Source organism: Paroedura picta, chromosome 1, assembly GCF_049243985.1.
Source record: "Paroedura picta isolate Pp20150507F chromosome 1, Ppicta_v3.0, whole genome shotgun sequence".
Lineage (NCBI taxonomy): Eukaryota > Metazoa > Chordata > Lepidosauria > Squamata > Gekkonidae > Paroedura > Paroedura picta.
Genome location: NC_135369.1, coordinates 99,766,667 through 99,786,357, shown reverse-complemented (window position 1 = coordinate 99,786,357; position 19,691 = coordinate 99,766,667). Strand labels below are relative to the sequence as shown.

The window sequence follows — 19,691 nt, the reverse complement described above, 5'->3', positions numbered from 1 at the left end:
GCTTTTCAAAATGTTCATTGTAAATGCAGCGGTATTCAGCATTATGAACACTTGTGCATTTTGAACTGTTTATACTTGTTAATTTCTCAATAATTTTTACTAGACAATCCAAATGCCTGATTGGTTTTCTTATTTGCTATTTGTTTGCTCATGTCTTCCTGCAGAATGTTTATGCTGATTTAATGGAAGCATTTCCTTTGTTGTGTAGGTGGTGCAGCTGGGGGTGGATATGCTCAAGTTATACCAATGGAAGAGGTAAGCTAAAACGTTCCTTGCATTTAAAAAAATTATTCTAGTTTGTGCTATTGGAACAAAGAACATATATAGAGACAAGCATGGACTTGTCTGAAAAACTACTTAAGGGATTCAAGTTAAACAGCTGCTTAAATAATTGTAGTACTTATATCCTGTATTTTGAGATCGTTTGGCCAAGGTTGTCCAGAAAAGCTATACAAAGCCTTGCTGGATTATACAAAAAGTTCACTATTTTGTTTCCAATGTATATTAGTGTTGATTCTTATACCTATTTTGATATGGAGTCCTAGCACACTGTTGTGTTAGATAGAGAGAGAGAGCGAGATTCTAAAATCAGTGGTGTGAGTAAAATCACAGATACACTGGGGGGTATCCCGAAAAATCCTTTTTCCAAGTTGCCATAATGCATCCATACTTAGGGTCTATTAGCTAAAATCTATCACATTGAACTGAGACCATATAACTTTAAATTCCTTCAACCCTAATGATTATGATTTAATGATATTTCAGAGAGATTTGTGATGTTAATCCTGCAGGTGAAAGCGCTTGGACAGATTTTGCCAGCCTGCCCTTGTTTAATAGTGTGTGCTAAACAAATGTCTTTCTCATTTTTCGTTCATCTGTAGTTCAACCTTCACTTAACTGGAGATATCCATGCTATTACTGCAGCAAATAATTTGCTGGCAGCTGCTATCGATGCTAGGATTTTGCATGAAAACACTCAGTCTGATAAGGTAAGGGCACCTTTTATCATTGTGGACTTTCTGTGAACACTACCATGATAATGTTACAAAGGCAAAACTCAGCTGGCTTTCTGGACAGAGACTTATTATTTATTCCTCAAGTATGAACTTGCGTAACATATTTTCCACTCTTGTCCAAATCTGGCTAATGTGCACTCCAGCCAAGCAACACCTGGCCAGGGCAGGCTGCATGATCAGCAAAAGAATCTGTGGGGACTTCAGGGGAGGGATTTGCCCTCAGTCACAGTGTTGACTAAAAGAAGGTGGAAATCTTGAAACATGGGGGAAGGCCAACTTTTTCTCTTTAAAAAGAGCAGGTGCCATAGCCTATCTTTGAGTCAGTCAGGATACTAGACAGCTGTGTGTCTGAGCAAAGAACTTGAGCGCTCATTACCGAAAAGCCCCCTTTCCTTGTTTCCCTGAAGTAGCAGTACTGAGAGGTTTATAGGGCATGCTCAGAGGCCTCAGTCAATTTGTAGCAACAACTTAACACCAAGTAAAAGCAAAGAAGTTTGTATGGGTACAAAATGGAGAAACAAAGAAAGCAGGCTGGAAAAAGAACAGATAAAGCTGATAAATTAAAAAGTGCTTGAACCCAAGCTACTGAGCATAAGCAGCATAAAAAACTATCCATAGATCATTTTTAAAATGATAAAATAAAGCCCCTAATTGAAGTATATGTAGAGAAATTGCTTTCACCTGGCACACAAGAAAGTAAAATAGGTGCCAGTCAAATCTCAAAAGGAAGGGCCTTCCAAAGTCAGGGTGCCGCCACAGAAAATGCCTTGTCTGTAGTCACCATCTGCCCCACTTCTGAGGGCAGGCCCAGAGAGCAGGGCTTGAGAGGTAGCCCTTAACTGGCAGGTTGGCTAGTACAGAAGAACATGGTACTTCACGTACCCTGCCTACCAAGGCCTTATAGATAAGAACAAGCATTTTGAATTGTGTCTGGAATTGTGCCCAAAAGTACACTTCACTTTAGGGAGAGGTGATTGGCCTGTCACCACGTGTGTTCAGCCAGAAACTGCTCTACCTGCCATGCTCTTTGCCCTTAGCAGCACTGGGAAGTGGCAGTGACCCTGGAGCAAGCCAAGCTAAACAGCTCCTGTAGAGGTACAGGTTGGTGCTGCAGGACTACTCAATGCAAAGGTGATGGCCATGGGCCTTAGTTGACCCAATGCTCTGTCCCATAATCTGGTCTGGGAGGAAGCAGGTTGTGAGCTGATACCAATTAGCACTGCTGCTGAATGATCTGAAACAAGTAACCAAGTAGTCCTGGGCTTGTCTCAGCTTGCTAGTGGCCAGCAATGGCTCCCAAGCTCTCACCAGGAAGTTTTCCTGTAAATTCAGTGGGCGGTCTGCCCTGTCTATCCTTTATTTTCCCCATTATACTGGTCTGGTTAGCATTAACTCCTACATGGAAAGGTGAAGTGCTGCACTTGGGGACACTGCTGCAGTGCTAGTAAAACTTGCCATCCACCCTGACATCCCTCAGAGGTGCAGTATGTACTTTGTGTGCTCAGGTTCTTGCCCTATTGAAGCCTTCTTGTGCTTCCAGCCCACCCTCATGATGACAGGAATTTCATTTGTTTTTCTTTTAACTGAATAAGAGCCTAACAGATGGAGATAAGTTTGGAGATGTGTGAGAACATATGTCTGAACCTTGCACTTAGTTTCTTGTCAGGAACAGGATTGTGCTAACTAAATCTGAGGGGCTTTCTCATGATTTTCAATGTACCCTGTTTATAGGCCCTGTATAATAGATTGGTTCCATTAGTTCATGGAGCGAGGAAATTTTCAGCTATACAGCTTGCACGCATGAAAGTAAGTTTACTTTAATTATATTTCAGTAATTCCTCTCAAAGTCATTGTTTTTAAAGAAATTATACTGTAACTAGCCCATTTTATTTGTGAATAAAATGGGCGCTAGACTGACCTGGTGGCGGTTCTGCGGCGAGGTGGTCGGCGTCCAGGCTGGTGTGGAAGGGGAGGTGCGGCGGGGCAACGTGCATGAGGCCGCGAGGCCGCTGCAGCGAGCGGGAGAAGGCGGCCAACCAAATTTTCAGGGTATAAGGTTCTGAAGGTCAAAGCTAACTTTGTCAAATATGCTTTTCATCAGAGTGCTGACTCTCAAAAGCTTATACCCCCCAAAAATCTTGTTGCTATGAGACTCAAAATTTAGCTGTTGTACTGCAGCCCAATATGGCTGTCTTCTGAAAATATCTTTAAAAGAGTTTTACAAGCCTTCCTAAAAGTGGTCATTTAGGCATCCTCATGTGGCAGGCCCTTCTATAAAATTAATGTAGGGATCTACCGGAGGGCACCATGAGTGGAAATAGACTCATAAAACATAATAGGAATATGGGCTTATATAGGGGTCTATTGCGGGGGGTCCTATGTCTTGAAGTACCTTTTATGGCTCTTGGCCTGCAGCAATTTAAAAACTGTTGCTTCTTTGCCTGCCAGCATATCCGCCATATATCATGACCTGAAACATCTTGTTTCCTCTTTTTATTTTTGTAACATCTGGCCATATTAAGGGTTGTTTCTAATAAAAGGTATTACATGGATTGTGTTGTTGATTTTTTAAAATTTAAAGTATGGCATATGCCTTAATGTGAACCCAGAAGCAAACAGATAAAGAGTGAATTTGCTTGAGAACAGATTAATATGTTCAAAAAGACTCATTCTAGTTAAAAGTCAGGCAGCCACAGTTTATGCTAACTGAAGCTTCTGAGATTTCTGTAAAGGCAAATCATAGTACATTTTGATAGTCCAACCTATTTAACTGTGGTTCTTATCGCCTTACTTAGGAAGAGACAGCTGTCATCTGTTATGGCGTGTACATTGCACTTTCAAGGAATTTTCCACCACAAATAATTGCCAGTTGCTTGGAACGCTGATAAACATATGCTCTCAAAGAACAAGCACCTGATTTGTGCCAGAATTCGATAAGAGGGGAAATGAGCATGACTTGATTAGGGGTGTCTGGTTACTAATTTTTTCCTTCTGCGGCCAGCTTTGATATATGGAAAGCGACAAGTTGGCTCATAGCAGTTGCTTCCAGGGGTTAATTTATGGCACCAGTGAATGCATTTGATAACTACTGGGTGGCAATGGATGATTATGAAGTGCTTTAAAAGTCTGATACTTTTTGTTTTTGAGATCACCACTGGCAATTTTTAAAAGGGCATATTTTAAAGTTTTAAGTGACTCAGTGGCCTGAAGTAAAACAGAACATGGGACAGTATCTGTTTTGTGGATCTCACTGATACTTGGTTTGGATTTATCTGTTCAAAACTGTTTTCATTGGAGTTTCATTGCTATTCCAAACATCTAGAGGGGCAAGGGGTACTAATTTGATGATATGGTTCCAAGTGCTTTTTTGTGGGTTGTAATCCCCCCTCTTCCCAGTTTCTTCTGATGCATTTTAGTCATCTACGTAGAGAGGTTAAATGTGGAGAATTTTAATGAGATTCAGATTTATAGTTTATGTGAAAAAGTAGTGGCCCATGAACATTTCATTGGTGTTAATTGTAAAGGGAGTGGGGGCTGTCTTACTGCTGCCAAAAGGCTGGGCAGGGGGAGAAATACAAGAATACCTACCATAGGAGATGTGGCCTTAGAGCCCCATTTCTCACTTCTGAAGATTCTTTCAGTAGCAAAGAAGGGTGTAGCTCCCCTTTCTGCTAAAGATCAGTTGCAAGGGAAAGCATTGAGCTTTAATAATGCATGTCAGTGGTCCAATTTCCTTTCCTATGAGAAACTTTTAAACTCAGTTCTATAGACCTTATTCACCTCCAAAGGAAGCCCTGTTGTCCAGGGAACTGGCAGACCAAACAATCCTCAAGAGGTAACTAAACCAGCCAGTTTTGACAGGTAGGAATTTTTGTTGCCCCAATTAACAGAAAAATGCTATCAAACAGCTAAATCGGACAAATAGCAGTTCATGATGCCAAACTGGTACTGCATGCTGAAAGCTCACAAGATGCAGGCAGGGTCTCCTCCATCCTGTCTGTGGGTGTGCATCTCATTATTTCCCCACCACCTTGTGATTTTGTTCCGGTGAAGCAGCAACTACTCCATTCAGTTCCAAATGAAGCACTATTAATTGGTGGATCCAGGGAATCTACATATGGAGAGCAGAATAAAGAGTAGGTAAGCTGGGCACATGGGCCTTCAGTTACAACAAGAACATTGGCTTCTAGGTGGGGTCCTTTACAACTCACGAAAATACCTCTTCAGTACCCACAATTGTGACCATGACAGGGACAGCATGCCCTGAAGGTGGATCTTGTGACTTGAGGCTTCTGTACATTTCTAGAACTTTCTAATCAACAAGTCTCTGATTCTTTTCCCCCAGCGGCTGGGAATAAATAACACGGATCCGAACACTTTAACAGAAGAGGAGATTCACAGATTTGTGCGACTTGACATAGACCCTTCTACAATAACATGGCAAAGAGGTAGGCATTAATAGTCACTAGGGTACCAAAGCATCAGGTTAGGCCACAGGTCATGCGGCAGATTGGCACTCTAAATAGTTTTATTCTTCCTTTAAAGTAGCTGTAGCAAGCTCTGAATTTGATTGGAGCAACAATAGTGGGGGAAGTGTGTGTGTGTGTTATCCTTGCTCTCATGCCAGTTCTGCTGTCCTTAACCGCTCCTCTGAAGCGGTTGTGGGAAAGAGAGGGAAACACACAGGTACAATTTGTGTCCAACACTGAGTTCCATTATTATATGGTTGTGGGTTCAGCCACTGTGCACAAAATTTCAAGACAACCTGGAGCTCAACCTGGGAGGAAGGAAGGAGAAACTGAGTAATGTAGCTCTATCGTAAAACTCTTCCTTAGGCAGACTCCTGTTTGCCCAAAAGCGAGAGAGAGAGAGAGAGAGAGAAGTTGGTTGGCTACTCTTCTTTCACTTAGCTTAACTTTGCTGGCTAGACAGCAGTGTTTTAGGTTCTTTATAGAACTCTAATGCAACCTTTCTCAACTTTTTTACCATTGAGAAATCCCTGAAACATTATTCAGGCTTCAAGACACCCCAGAGGTGGCACGATGATACAGAATATGGTTGGGAAGCATAGCTGTGTACATGCCCACCTGGGCCCCTCCCCTTCCCACCCCCTGCAGGCCCATTATTGACCATTTTGGTTGGAGGAAGTGCATTGGCATGAACATATATGGTCATATCACACAATAAATGTATAAGAAAGTTTAAAAATATATACAAAATTAACTCTCACCTAATTGGGAAGCCCTTCCAGGGCCATCAAGAAGCCGCAGGGTTTCATGAAACTCTGATTGAGAAAGCATGCTCTGAGGAGAGCAAAACTAGCCATACATGTAACAGGTTAGAGTTAATAAATCTAACCAGTTTATTAAGCACAATCTACACTTCACTAGCAACAGAAAAAAGACATACAAAACTCAGCATGTTACCTCACACAAAGGAATTAAAGGTTCCAGACTTGAAACTACAGGTCACTTCAAAGGCTGAAAGCACATCTGGCCTTTTCAGGGATGGCAAACCGAAAACTAGCATCCATTATTGTGCTTAGCTTTACTCCTGCTGTGGAAACAAGTTTGGTTTCCTTGGATGGTATCTTTTCTCTCTGCTCATCTCTCTCTAGATTGGTCTGAGCTTCCATTGGCTAGGTGACTCAAACGTTTTTGTTGCTTTCAGTGGGGAGATCAAAAGTTCATCTACACTGTCCATAACTCTTTCTGCATGTGTTCTAATCTCACCTTGTTTGAAGCATGGGTACTTTCACGTGTCCATATGAAGAAAAGGCTTGAGCAAAATTTAACAACCCCTAATCACTTTTGTTTCACCTTCCTTTAGACTAATTCTGTATCTTGCTTTCTATTCTAAAATTATTACCCTCTAATCTGTTTCCCCGTTTTCAAGACATTCATACCTGTGACCCTCCTAAATACCTTGGCCAATCTAACCACGACGTCTCTTTTCTCTTGCTTCCAGATACTAACCAGAGGGTCAGCCAGTGGGCACTGTGTCTTTTTAACCACAACTTAGCAATTTCTCCTGTTCTGAAACAAGACCTCCTTTCCAGCTGGAATCTTCCTTTTTTCATATCTGTAACCTCTGAGGCTTTTAAAATTCCTTAGCTTACATCTGACTTCAGTCTGGGGTTCCTGAACCCCTAATGCTTCAGGATGTCCCGATTATAGTATGAAGGGAGAGAAATAGAGAATTCCCAGAAAGGGCAGGAAGGAGAAAGTGAAGAAACACAGAAGATGAAGCCTGCTGTGGCTTCTTTGTTTATAAGGCACAGGAGACTGCGCATTTTAGAGTTAGATCATGTTATGTGAACTGGCTGAGACATCTGATAAACAACAGAAAAAGAGGGATATTCAACATTTGAGGGATTAGAGGTATCCATGATGTGTGCAGAGGGGTTGCTGGCCAAGGCATTATGTAATCAATGCTTAAATACCTGGAACTAGAAATAACTGAAAGCATAAGCGTGGCCATCTGGCTGGTGTATCGTGCACCCAATGTACCTCCAGATGCCCTGCCTGCCCTGCTAGAGGCGGCCGCCGCCTGGGCATTACAGTTCCCTAGACTACTAATTCTGGGGGACTTTAATGTCCATGCAGAACTGCCGCCCTCTGGCAATGGATTGGATCTGGTGTCAGCCATGGTGACACTAGGGCTCTCGCAATTTGTTGTTGGCCCTACCCATCAAGCAGGTCACACCCTGGACCTGATTCTCGGTGCGGGGTTGAGCGTGGATCCGGTCACAGCTACGGCCGTGACATGGTCGGACCACTATACCCTGAAGACCCAGCTTAGGTTGCCATCTCCCCTCAGTTGGGTGCAGAGCACATTTCAGCTCTCCCACGGAGACTTATGGATCCAATTGGATTCCTCAATGCACTGCGGGACCCAATGCCTCCCGGCACTTCTCTAGATGGACTGGTCAGGTCAGCGACTGACATGACAGAATGTTGGCAGTCATTGATGAGATAGCTCCCAAACGCCCTCTCCAACCCCGTCTCAAGCGGGCTCCATGGTATATGGAGGAGCTCCGCCAGAAGAAACGGGAACTGAGATGGCTAGAGCGATTTTGGAGGAAGACTCGCAACGAAGAATCAAGAGCATTTTATAGAATGCAGTTAAGAGCCTATGAGATGGCGGTGAAGTTAGTGAAATGAAACTTTTACTCGACTAGCATTGCGTCTGCGCACTCACGCCCAGCACAATTATTTAGGATAGTTCGATCTCTCACTGCCCTCAATGAAGGGTGCCAAAATAATAGCCAATTGAACATTAGCTGTGAGGCATTTGCGAGTCACTTCGCAGACAAAATCTCGAGGCTTCGCCGTGACCTTCCTTCAACTTTAGACACAAAAAGTGAACTAGAGGCCCCTTGGCCGTCTTTGGAGAGCACAATGAGTCACTTCAGATGACTCTCACAAACTGAAGTGGACAGGATGCTAGCAGCAACGAGGCCAACCATTTGCCCACTAGACCTATGCCCATCATGGCTCCTAAAAACAACAGACAGAAGAATCAGAGCCCCTCTCCGGGAAATAATTAACCTCTCCCTTTCAACAGGAGAATTCCCAGAGGGAGTAAAAGAGGCAGTGGTTCGCCCATTACTCAAAAAACCACCCTTGGCCACACAGGAGCCTGACAACTATTGCCCCGTTTCGCACTTAGCGTTTCTGGGGAAGTTGGTTGAAAGGGCTGCTGCGGACCAAATATCAGCATTCCTGGAGGAAACTTCAGCCCATTTCATTCGGGCTTCCGGCCTGGACATGGGGTGGAGACAGCGCTAGTCGCCCTGATGGACGACCTCCGATGCCAGCTAGACCGGGGCGGGTCAGCGCTGCTCATACTATTAGACCTATCAGCAGCGTTTGACACAGTAGATCACGAGCTCCTAGCTCACCGCCTAGCCGACACTGGAATACGGGGAACAGCCCTCAAATGGCTGAATTCCTTCCTCCGGGGCCGCGGACAGAGGATAGTGATATGAGAGAGAGCATCTAAACAACATCAGCTCACAAGTGGAGTCCCAAAAGGAGCAGTCCTCTCTCCTATTTTATTCAACATCTTTATGTGCCCTCTGGCTCAGTTGGTGCGGAGATTTGGGCTGGGTTGCCACCAATATGCGGATGACACCCAGCTCTATCTCCTGATGAATGACCGCCCTGACTCTCCCCCAGAACCCTTAGCCAGATGTCTGCAAAGACGGAGGTCCTGTGGTTGGGTAGGAAGGGAACATGGGAGGAAGCGCGCCTGCCCACCCTGGACGGTGTGCAGGTCTCACCAACGCACACTGCCAGGAACCTGGGCGTGACCCTGGACGCTTCCCTTACAATGGAGGCCCAGGTCACAAAGGTAGCGCGGCTGGCATTCTACCACCTCCGCCAAGCCAAGCTACTTGTGCCCTACCTAGACCCAGAGCACCTAGCCACAGTGATCCATGCGACGGTCACCTCTAGGCTGGACTTCTGCAACTCGCTCTACGCAGGCCTACCCTTATCCTTGATCCGGAAACTACAATTGGTGCAGAATGCTGCGGCCAGGATTCTCATGAAAACACCATGGAAATCCCACATCCGGCCAGTACTCCAACAACTTGGCTGGCTCCCAGTTGAATTCCGGATCAAGCTTAAGCTTCTGGTAATCACCTATAAGGCTGTACGCGGTTTGGGCCCCGTGTATTTGAGAGACCTCCTCCCTGCCTATACCCCCAAAAGGGCCCTACGCTCCGCCACCTCCAACTGGCTGCGGATCCTTGGCCCCAGAGAAGCACGTCGGTCCTCGACAAGGGCCAGAGCCTTCTCGGTCCTGGCCCCCACCTGGTGGAACGAGCTCCCTGAGGAGATCAGAGTCCTGGCCGAACTTCCACAGTTCCGCAGGGCCTGCAAGAGGGAGCTCTTCCACCAGACTTTCACTTGAGGCTGACTGACGTAGAACATCTGCTGAACACCCAGACTGAAAGAACCAACCCATGAAAGAATCAACCCCCAATGTTACTGTTAATTGTTATTTATAATGTGGTTTGTTACATACTGTTTATGAAAGTTTATGTTACATACTGTTGGTACTATACATCATTCCATGTAATTTGTATTATATAATGTTCAATGTAAACCGCCCACTGCTGCAAAGAAATGGGCGGTATAGAAATCTAAATAAATAAATAATCATCTAAGAAAGCCCTTTTTGGAGTAGAAATCTAGCTGTGGAGATGCAGTCCAGAGAGCTTGGTAGAGAGTAAAATGAGCCAGGGACCAGTCAAGGAGCAAGGGTGTGTGTAGTGTGATAATAGAATTGCACTATATATCCTGGGATGTCACCAGCTTTCTCCAGTTGTTCAGCCACTGTAAGCCTGGAAACCTTAGGCAGCAACTCCCGTCAATTGCAGTAGCGATGAATGAATGGCCCCAGTGACTGAAGAAGTCCAACTAAACTTCTGGTCATACAGCAGTATTTATGGAGTTTTTTGTGGCTCGGAAACAGTAATACTTATGACTTCTCACTGCTGGTTGAGAGACTTTGTGAACACATTGTTGCCTGCTGTATTCAGTTTGTACCATTGCTTATTTTTAATAGTGTGTCTCTGTGTGAAAGGAGCCATCTAGATTTATGAGTTCTCTGCTCCTATCAGATTATCCAAATTAATTGGAGTGTACACTATTCTTGAAATAAAATTATGCTGAAGTAAACATGGTCTTCACAAATATCCTTTTTCTACATCCAGCCTGAGGGCAAGTTCTGAGAGAATTCCCCTGGTGTTCAAAGCCACTGGAAGCACTTCCATCTGATGGCATTTGCATAATGCTTGAGAGCTGCTTTGAATGTGGATGGGCCAAACTCTTGGAGAGTCTGTACTGTAGCATTGCTTGTTTTCTGTGGCAGCTGGCAGCATCTTCCACCTAAAAAGAGCATCTATGTGGTGAGCAGCTCCGAAAATTGCATCTCCTGAAACGAGCTGTTCCTGTGTCTAGCATTTCTATCTATCTCCAGTCTATGTGCTTTTGTATATCACCCCTTTGACTTCTTGAAGAGCTGTAAGAGATGGGTATATTGTACGCATTTACTATATTCTTTATTGTGTTATTATAAGGTGGATGCACACTGAGATAAAAAATCCCAACTTCAAGTATAGACTTTTCATATGGTATATGAACTCGCTGTGACTGAGAGGCAAAAAGAAGAGTTGGTTCTTATATGCTGCTTTTCTGTACCCAAAGGAGTCTCAAAGTGGCTTACAGTTGCCTTCCCTTTCCTCTCCCCACAACAGACACCCTGTGAGGTGGGTGAGGCTGAGCCCCCATATTCCTGCTCTGTCAGAATAGTTTTATCAGTGCTGTGGCGAGCCCAAGGTCACCCAGCTGGTTGCATGTGGGGGAGCATGAAATCAAACACAACTCGCCAGATTAGAAGTCCACACTCCTAACCACTACACCAAGCTGGCTCTCAAAGGATCTTGGAGTCATAGTGAATAGCTTAATGAAAGTGTTAACCCAGTATTCTGTGGTGGTAATAAAGGGAAATTCTATGTTAGAGATTATTAGGAAAGGGATTGAGAATAAAACAGCCAATATGGTAATGCCCCTATGTAGATTTATGGTGTGGCCTAATTTTGAATACTCTGTACAGTATAAAATTATGCATGGGGGAACAGAACTGACAAAGAGACATTTTTTCCTCTCCCAAAATACTAGGACTTGAGGGCATCCAGTGAAACTGATAGCTAGTACTTTCAGGATGGACAAAAGGAAATACTGCTTTGCACAGAGTGATTAAAATGTGGACTTTGCTGTCAGAGGCTATAGTGGTGGCCACAAAAATAAACAGCTTTTAGAGGATAAAGCTATCAATGGCTACTAGACATGGTGACTGAGGGGAACCTCCACATTAGAGATGTGTAACAAAAAACCCCCATATTTTGCAGATTCAGGTATATTGGCCTCAAAAAATATTAGCATTTCCCAATATTACTGAATCCTAATATTGGTATGGGATTCAGATTCAGGAATCTTAATTTTTTTTCAGATCCATTATATCCTATGGGGACAATTAAAGTCAATGCAGATCTATCCTGAGGTATATTCAGTTGTTGAAGTTGAGGTAGAGGCATCAAATTTGCAACTTAATTGCTAGAGAACTCCCTCAAAAGAACTCCAGATGATCAAAAAGAGTGGACCAGGGGGTCCAGTTCTGTGAGCACCCAAGGAAGGTGCGCCCATCCTCCATCATTTCCTATGGGAAGTAACAAGACGGTACAAGCCCAGCAGAATGCTCCAGAGAATTTCTGCCATAGAAGGTGGAGTGAGGGGAAGCATTTTTGCAAGGCCAGCAGGAGAACCAGTGTAATATGCTCAGCAGAACCAGTGCCACTGGCAGTGCCGAAACCCAACAAGACTAAAGTCAGATCTGAGATCCTTTGAAATAGAAAATGGGGGTGGGGTGCAGACAGCAGAACCAGTACAATGTACTAGTTCCTAGCAGAAGAACCCAGTGCCATAGTGGCAAATGCCAGCTCAACAGGACTGGGGGTTGCAATAGTGCCCAACAGTGGGGAAAAGGACTTAAGATAGAAGGGAAAGCAAGAAAATCCTAAACCAAAAGCCCAGATCAAAAACAGAAGAAAAGCTGAGAAAACAAGCAACAAAGACTTGCCCACAATTCCCCCAAAAAAGAAAAAAATGAAGAAACCTGCCAAGGGTGATGAAGGGGGGAGAGAGAAAATTCAAGTAAAATAATACATTAAAAAAACAAGCAGTCCCCAAAAAGAACAAAAAATGAATAAATTAAAGTGAGTAGCTGTGTTGATCTAAAGTAACACAACAAAAATAGAGTCCAATAGCACCTTTTAGACCAACAAAGATTCACACCTTGAATAAATCTTTGTTGGTCTTAAAGGTGCTATTGGACTCTATTAATAAGTTAGCCAACTTTTAAACCCAACTTCAAAGAATGAAAGCAGAAGGAAGGAACCCTTAGCCAGCCCCGCATACAACCTAACATCAGGCCCCAATAATAATAAAACACAAAAATAACTGCAAGCCACAAAACCAGAAAGAACTAAAACTGAAGTATAAAACCAAAGGAAACAACAACAAAAGTCTAGGCCCTTGGCCTCACCCCCCCCCCTACACACACACACACCCAACCTACCACCTACTATGCCCAAATAACAATTCAGTGAAATGAGAAACTTTTTTAAAAATTTCAGTTAAACCAGTCATTGCCTTCAGTCTTCTGATCCGAAGTCCGCAGAAGAGTGTCTTAGGCAGCGGGAGTCAAGCTCAGAGCAGCAGCTGAAGTCAGAGCCATTGTACAATGTCCAGAGCCCTCTCAGTAATGGAGTCTAGTTCATCTGGATTCTTGCTTTTATGTTCTTTGCCCATGCACAAAAGAATTTCAAAAAAGAACAAATTTCTGTGATTAGCTAAAAAGCTGTGTTCCCCCTAACCTGAAACCCTATTTGCAAAATTGCCATTGTTCCTTCCCTCTCCTTTCCTATTTCCTGGGAAATAGGTGGGGAAAACAAGTTAGATATTTAGTTGGACTTCACATTTGAAGCCCAGAACCTTGCAAGCTGCAAACCCACAATGCAATGAGATTTGCGAAAGCATTGAAATGATTGGCTTTAAGGCACTACATTTTCCCCTCTTTCCCCCCCCCCCCTTTGTTGCCCTGAGCAAAAGGCAGGAAAGAGCCCTAGAGGAGAACTTAAAGTTAACTTTATAGCCCTATAAACTTCTCCACCACTAGCTATTCAGTATAGCTGAATATACTAGAAAAAAATTGGCTTAATTCATGATCAGCTATACTGGTAGCTAGTCGAATTCTCTGATCTGTATTTGATTTTAAAATAGCCCCAAAATACCAGTAAGATATTTTCAATGTTTTTTTTTTTGGCTTGGATATAGTGGAATGCACACTCCTCCTTCCCTTCAGAGGCACTAATCCTCTAAATCCTAGAGCCAGGAGGCAACATCAAGGGAAGGCCTTGGCCTATATGTCCTGTTGGTACACTTTTGGTCTGATCCAGCTGGGCTCTGTTATATAATTTTAATGTTGTAAGGGCTAGAAGCTTAACAGTACAGTACAGTCTAAACTGGAATCCTAAACATTGTTACTAGAGAGTAAATGTCACAAATTAATGGCATATTCGCTTGAGTAAACCTTTTTAAGACTGCCCAGTAATAATTCACTTTTTAAAAAATGTTCAGGGTAGAATATACACTTTCAGTAAGTGAAGTGGTTAACACAAAACTAGCCATGCTTCAAAGCATTGATCTCTGTGGTTCTTGCATCTATCTCTTACACAATTGGGGACAAACTAAGTAAGATATTGGTCTCCTATCTCTTTAATTATCTATAATCACCCATTGCAGGCAGGGGATCATTTGGAGAGAGGTTTTACTGCTGGGTGAAGAGATACTTACATTTTTCCTAGTGCAGTTCTTGTATGTTTCCGTGCTACAGGAACCAATAGAATGGGGTGGCATGGGGAGAAAGTGTTAAACCTTTCCTCACCTGGGGTTGCAGCCCCACTGCCAATTCAAATTGGGGTCCCCCATGATTGTCATTTACAGAAATTGAAAGGTGCTATAGGTCAGATCATGGATCTCCATTGCCTAGAGTTCCTAAATTAATGTCTTTAATTGTTTTAAATGGTTTCATTATTTTTTAAAATAAGAAATGGTATGCATGAAACAAAATATTTTCCTGCTAATACATGGAGATAGCCTCCTTGATGCTGGACATTAGTGGAACATTTTAAAATCATTTGTCCTGTTGTAAACAAAAATGTCTTTCCTCATTTCAGTGTTGGATACAAATGACAGATTTCTTAGGAAAATAACCATTGGGCAAGCGAGTACAGAGAAGGGTTTTTCCCGTCCGGTAAGTACTATTCTAATGGTCTTTGGAAAATAAGTCTTTTAAAGTTAACATTTTTTTCTCTCTTGCTGTTGTTTCAGTTAGATGTAGAATGAATTTCTCGTGTTATGGAGCAGAATGGGTAGGATTAGATCAGGGCCTTTTGATCTGCCTTCACTTAGGTGAGCTATGATAACAAACATTGCATCAGTGTGTGGGAGAGTCATTGCTTAAAAGTAACTTCTTTAGACAGTAAGAGTTAATAAAGTATCAAAGGTGTAAAAATGATTTATATAAAGAATTTATATCCCACTTTCCAAAGGCTCACATGGAAAAAATCCATAAACAAAATAAATGATTAATGTTAAAAATAAGCCATTAAAAACAATTATTTAGCAGCCCAGAATATCTATAAAACTGTCCTCAGGCTAGAAGCAGACCATAGAACAGCTAAAAAAGATCAAACTCCTTAGTTAAAACCTAGCTAAAAATCCGTATTTTGTTGTGATGCCTAAAATACAGTAACATGGGCACTATTTAAACCTCAAAGGGCATTCCAAAGGCAAAGTACCACCCTTGAAAAAGGCTCTGTCTCTGAACTGCAGATCTCAAGCAAATTTTAATAATTTAAACTCTTGCCATGTCTTTAGTGCTAAATCAAATCTGGGATTTTTAACACATTATTTCTGTTATATGCATCTCAATATGATTTAGCAGAAAGGGCTCCCATGTACATTACTTATTTCAGACCTATTTCTTTACGGTGGCCAAATCTCGTGTGCTAAATCCATGAAAATGTTCTAGGTGAAACAATAAACCAAGCATAATGAGTTTCGTTCTGCCAGTTTTTCTACCAGTGTAAGAAGGGTGAGAAATTGTTGAACTTTTATGATTCCAGTGAGGAGGGAAGTCAGGTAAGATCAGCCTCTCCTCCCTCTTATACCTGTAGAAAAGCTAGAATGGTCAAGTCCCACATGAAAAAAAGATAGCAGTTTCTCTGAGTAAAGTGTTGCAAAAGTGTAGCCCTGCTCTTTGAACATATATTTGTTGGCAGATACATTAGGGATAGAAAACTGTCTTTCAAATAGCTGTGGAGGGGATGGCAATATTGAATCCAACCTCATGAGCTAAGCGTATACATTTTCCCACAGGCAGCCATTAGAACATCTTAGCTCCTTCATCATTCCCATTTCCCTGCCTTAGTAAGGACTCATTCTGATAACAGCTTCCCATGGCTTTTCTTCATGCTCCTGTACCTGTCTGAACACGCAGAGGATAGTCATTAAAGATCTTCTGTGTCTGCAGCCTGCTAACTGGTACTGTCACTCTAGAGTGAGAAATGAGTGCTACTTGGGCAGGCCTCTCGGGCTGTGAGCATCCTGAACTGGGGAAAGCTACAGTCATATACTATCCAGAATCTAGCAAACTCCTGGAAATCCCGGGGTGTGTTTGGACTAATTGGTTAAGGGAAAGTATGGATTAGAGCTCCCAATTACCCCTGTCTTTGTATACCTTTGTTTGTTTTGTTTTTTCAGGCTCAATTTGATATTGCTGTTGCAAGTGAAATCATGGCAATCTTAGCACTGACCACCAGTCTGTCTGATATGAAAGAGAGATTGGGGAAGATCGTAGTTGCTAATGACAAAAGTGGGCAGCCAGTGACAGCCGAGGATTTGGTACGGACAGTGAAATGCTTTTAAGGACACCTTTTATTTTACTTTAATAGTAAATTGTATTCAACTAAGCTTTTGTGATAGAGTTTTTAAAAATATTTCTGTCTTGCTCTCCTGAATCTCGGCACAACCTAACACTCCATGCAGATTCAGTACAATACAAACATAATTCTGTCGTACTATTCCACAACTGTGGTGCTATTACTGAAAATGGCAGTCAGCTCATTGATGCCAACAATGCTTCTTGACAAGAAGGGTCTAGCATTAAAAGCAACATTGCAGTGGATACAGAGTCCAGATGTGATGGCCCCTAAAGTACCTCTCTTTTTGAGTGTAAACTAAATAATTTAGAAGCAACTGAGAAGAATGGTTGAAATTTCTCATTAACTGGAGGCTGCTTCTACAAATATTTCTTATTGTCCTACATCAGTTGTTTTCAAGCTGTGTGTTAGACTTCTGGGGCAGGGTTTCGGAACACCTCAGGGCAGGGTACAGACTTTCAGCTGAGGCCAGGGGAGCCTCTGTCCCCAGCCAAGACACGATTTTGTCGGAATCATTTCGGCAATCTCATTTACTCACATTGCACTTATGGAGGTGATCACTCCTGAATTCACCCCATAATTCCTACTTAATTTGAGAAGAGTTCCTACTACATTAAAATGTTATTGTTCTGGTCTCCATTTTAGTGCCACTGCAGTGTCCTAAGGATCAGGTAGCTATTATTCTGTTGGGCCCAGAATATGTTATGAAAGAAGAACATGGGCCTATATCAGGCTTTCTCAACCAGGGTTTCATGAAACTCTTGAGGTTTCTTTACGGTTCTGGAAGAGTTTCCTGAATGGCTGGGAGTTCATTAATTTTGCAGCCGTAGAAATAAAACAAGCGTCCAGTGGCACCTGCAAATATTATTCCCACGTAAATTTTCATGATACAAACCCCCCTTCATTCTTGAAGTGAAATCTGACTTGCAAAAGTATGCTAGAATAACTTTTGTTGGACTCACATTTTATTTTGCTGATATACTGCCACCCATTTGAACCATCTGTCACTCTTTAGTGTATGTTTCCATAAATTCTTAAGTTTATGTTCAAAAACCACACCTTCCCCCTTCCCCCCAAATTTCTATATGTTAAACCGATGTAGAAATTTAAGTAGTCTTCAATTCATTATTTAATGTTCAGGCTAAACCACTAATTCCTTCTCTTTTTCAATTATTTCAGATGTCAGTGAAGTTGAATAAACCCTGAAAATATGCAATTGCTCTTAATTTCAGGGTGCTATGCCACATATTACAGTGTAGTGTAATAAAATCCAAAATACACATTGGGAAATGAAAACCAGATGCTTTAAGAGTTGGAAGTGGAAGGAGGGCAGAGAAGAAAAGATGACTTGAATATTTCATAAACTGAGAGGTTCCCTCCAGAGTGTAATGGATTTAAAAACCCAGCCTACAGAATTTGCTGCCAAAATATGGTGTTCATTGAGAAGATTTCTGAAGATGAGATTGCTGTTTGACTGCAAAATTATATTAAAATATTTGATGGGCAAGTGCCATATCTCCTTTGCAAATTAAATTGTCATGCCCAAGATTTCTATTTCAGGAGCAATAGGAAATATAAATATGTAACTATTTGTTTATCTAAGAAACTTCTCAGCTTATTGTGGAAGTATGTTAAAAATATTAATGTTCCTTTGCCATTATGGTAAAACTAGTTTCAAAGCCCCTTTATAAAAAGGGGTTTTGAAAGGGGAGAAGGCGCGTGAGTCCAGCAGGGAGGGAACCCCCAGCAGCCGCGCTTCGCGCGACTGCTGGGGGTTCCCTCGGGCGGCGGTCTGATGCTGCGAGAGGCGCTTTGCGCCTCTCGCCGCGTCAGACCGGCAGGGAGGGAAGCCCCAGCAGCCGCGCTTCGCGCGACTGCTGGGGGTTCCCTCGGGCGGCGGTCTGACGCTGCGAGAGGCGTTTCGCGCCTCTCGCCGCGTCAGTCCGGGAGCAACTGCGAGCCGCGCTGCGCGCGGCTCGCAGTTGCTCAGGCTGGGAATCGGAGGAACCAATTGGCAGGCGCTTCGTGCCTGCCTATTGGTCCCTCCGATTGTCTGTCGTGAGGAAGGGTCCAACCCGGACCCTTCCTCATCACGGACAAAGCCCACCTCTAGGGGGCTTAACGAATTATTTAGTCCGTGGCGCCCGTTGCGCCACGGGCTGTTTAAAGATACTCATTTTACCAATAATATATGTAAGGATGTTTATTGCCTTGAAACTCTAGACTAAGTTGCTTTGTGGCTAAGTTGCTTTTAGGATCCTAGAATTATCAAAAGACCCAACTTTATTCCACATGGAATGAAATTATAGCCCATATCCTGTTGTTTGATAGTAGATCTTTTATTGTATACTGAACAAAGCAGGTATCAAACTAGAGATCCCATCTGGACTTTTGAGCCATAAGCTGGAACTAAAGCCATTATCAAAATTAAATGACAAACTGCACCCAATCTTTAACCTTGCAACCCACTATATGTCCACAAATCTCTGTGTCATAAGAGAAACAGCACTGTAGGAAAAGGCAGTAGAAGAGGCAAAGCAGGTTGGTTTTATGCTACTCTTTCCTCTGCACTAAGGAGTCTCAAAGAGGTTTACAATCATTGCCAACCGCGATTTTACCTTTTTATGCCTGCTGCAAGTTGAATAGATGTTTTTAGCAAACTGTCTACAGAGCCTCAAGAGTTCTTTCATAGTCACTTCAGACCCTAAAATCAGAGTCCAGTAGCACCTTTAAGACCTCACGCCTTGATTAAATCTTTGTTGGTCTTAAAGGTGCTACTGGACTCTGATTTTATTGTGCTACTTCAGACCAACACGGCTACTCATTTGAATCTACTTCAGACCCTGTTAGCACATAAAATGCAATGTTTTCCTCAGAAGTGTTTTGCTTTACACTTGCCTTTAATCTCACTTGCTATTTCATCAGCTTTTCATCCAACAAAATCAGAGTCCAGTGGCACCTTTAAGACCAACAAACTTTTATTCAAGGCGTGAGCTTTCGAGTGCAAGCACTCTTTGTCAGACTAAGGAAGAGTTGTACTACTTCAGACCAACATGGCTACCCATTTGAATCTAACTTTTCATCCAGTTTGGAGAGATGCT

The 19,691-nt window shown here is 42.7% G+C and overlaps 1 protein-coding gene across 5 annotated transcripts in view; it reads left to right on the top strand.

Moving 5' to 3' along the window:
- Positions 1–19,691, top strand: part of MTHFD1L (methylenetetrahydrofolate dehydrogenase (NADP+ dependent) 1 like) — a 188,879-nt gene that overhangs the window by 57,754 nt on the left and 111,434 nt on the right. For 4 of the 5 annotated variants that reach the window (XR_013233610.1, XM_077349937.1, XM_077349954.1 and 1 more), the window contains exons 13-18: positions 209–255; positions 882–989; positions 2,748–2,822; positions 5,362–5,464; positions 14,824–14,900; positions 16,412–16,552. Coding sequence is in view for 4 of the 5 variants with exons in the window: in XM_077349937.1 (XP_077206052.1) it covers positions 209–255; positions 882–989; positions 2,748–2,822; positions 5,362–5,464; positions 14,824–14,900; positions 16,412–16,552 (551 nt within the window). In the remaining variant the exon portion in view is untranslated. Of the gene's footprint in view, positions 1–208; positions 256–881; positions 990–2,747; positions 2,823–5,361; positions 5,465–10,744; positions 10,936–14,823; positions 14,901–16,411; positions 16,553–19,691 lie in introns of those variants that run through there. The other variant, XM_077349969.1, reaches the window with a different exon arrangement.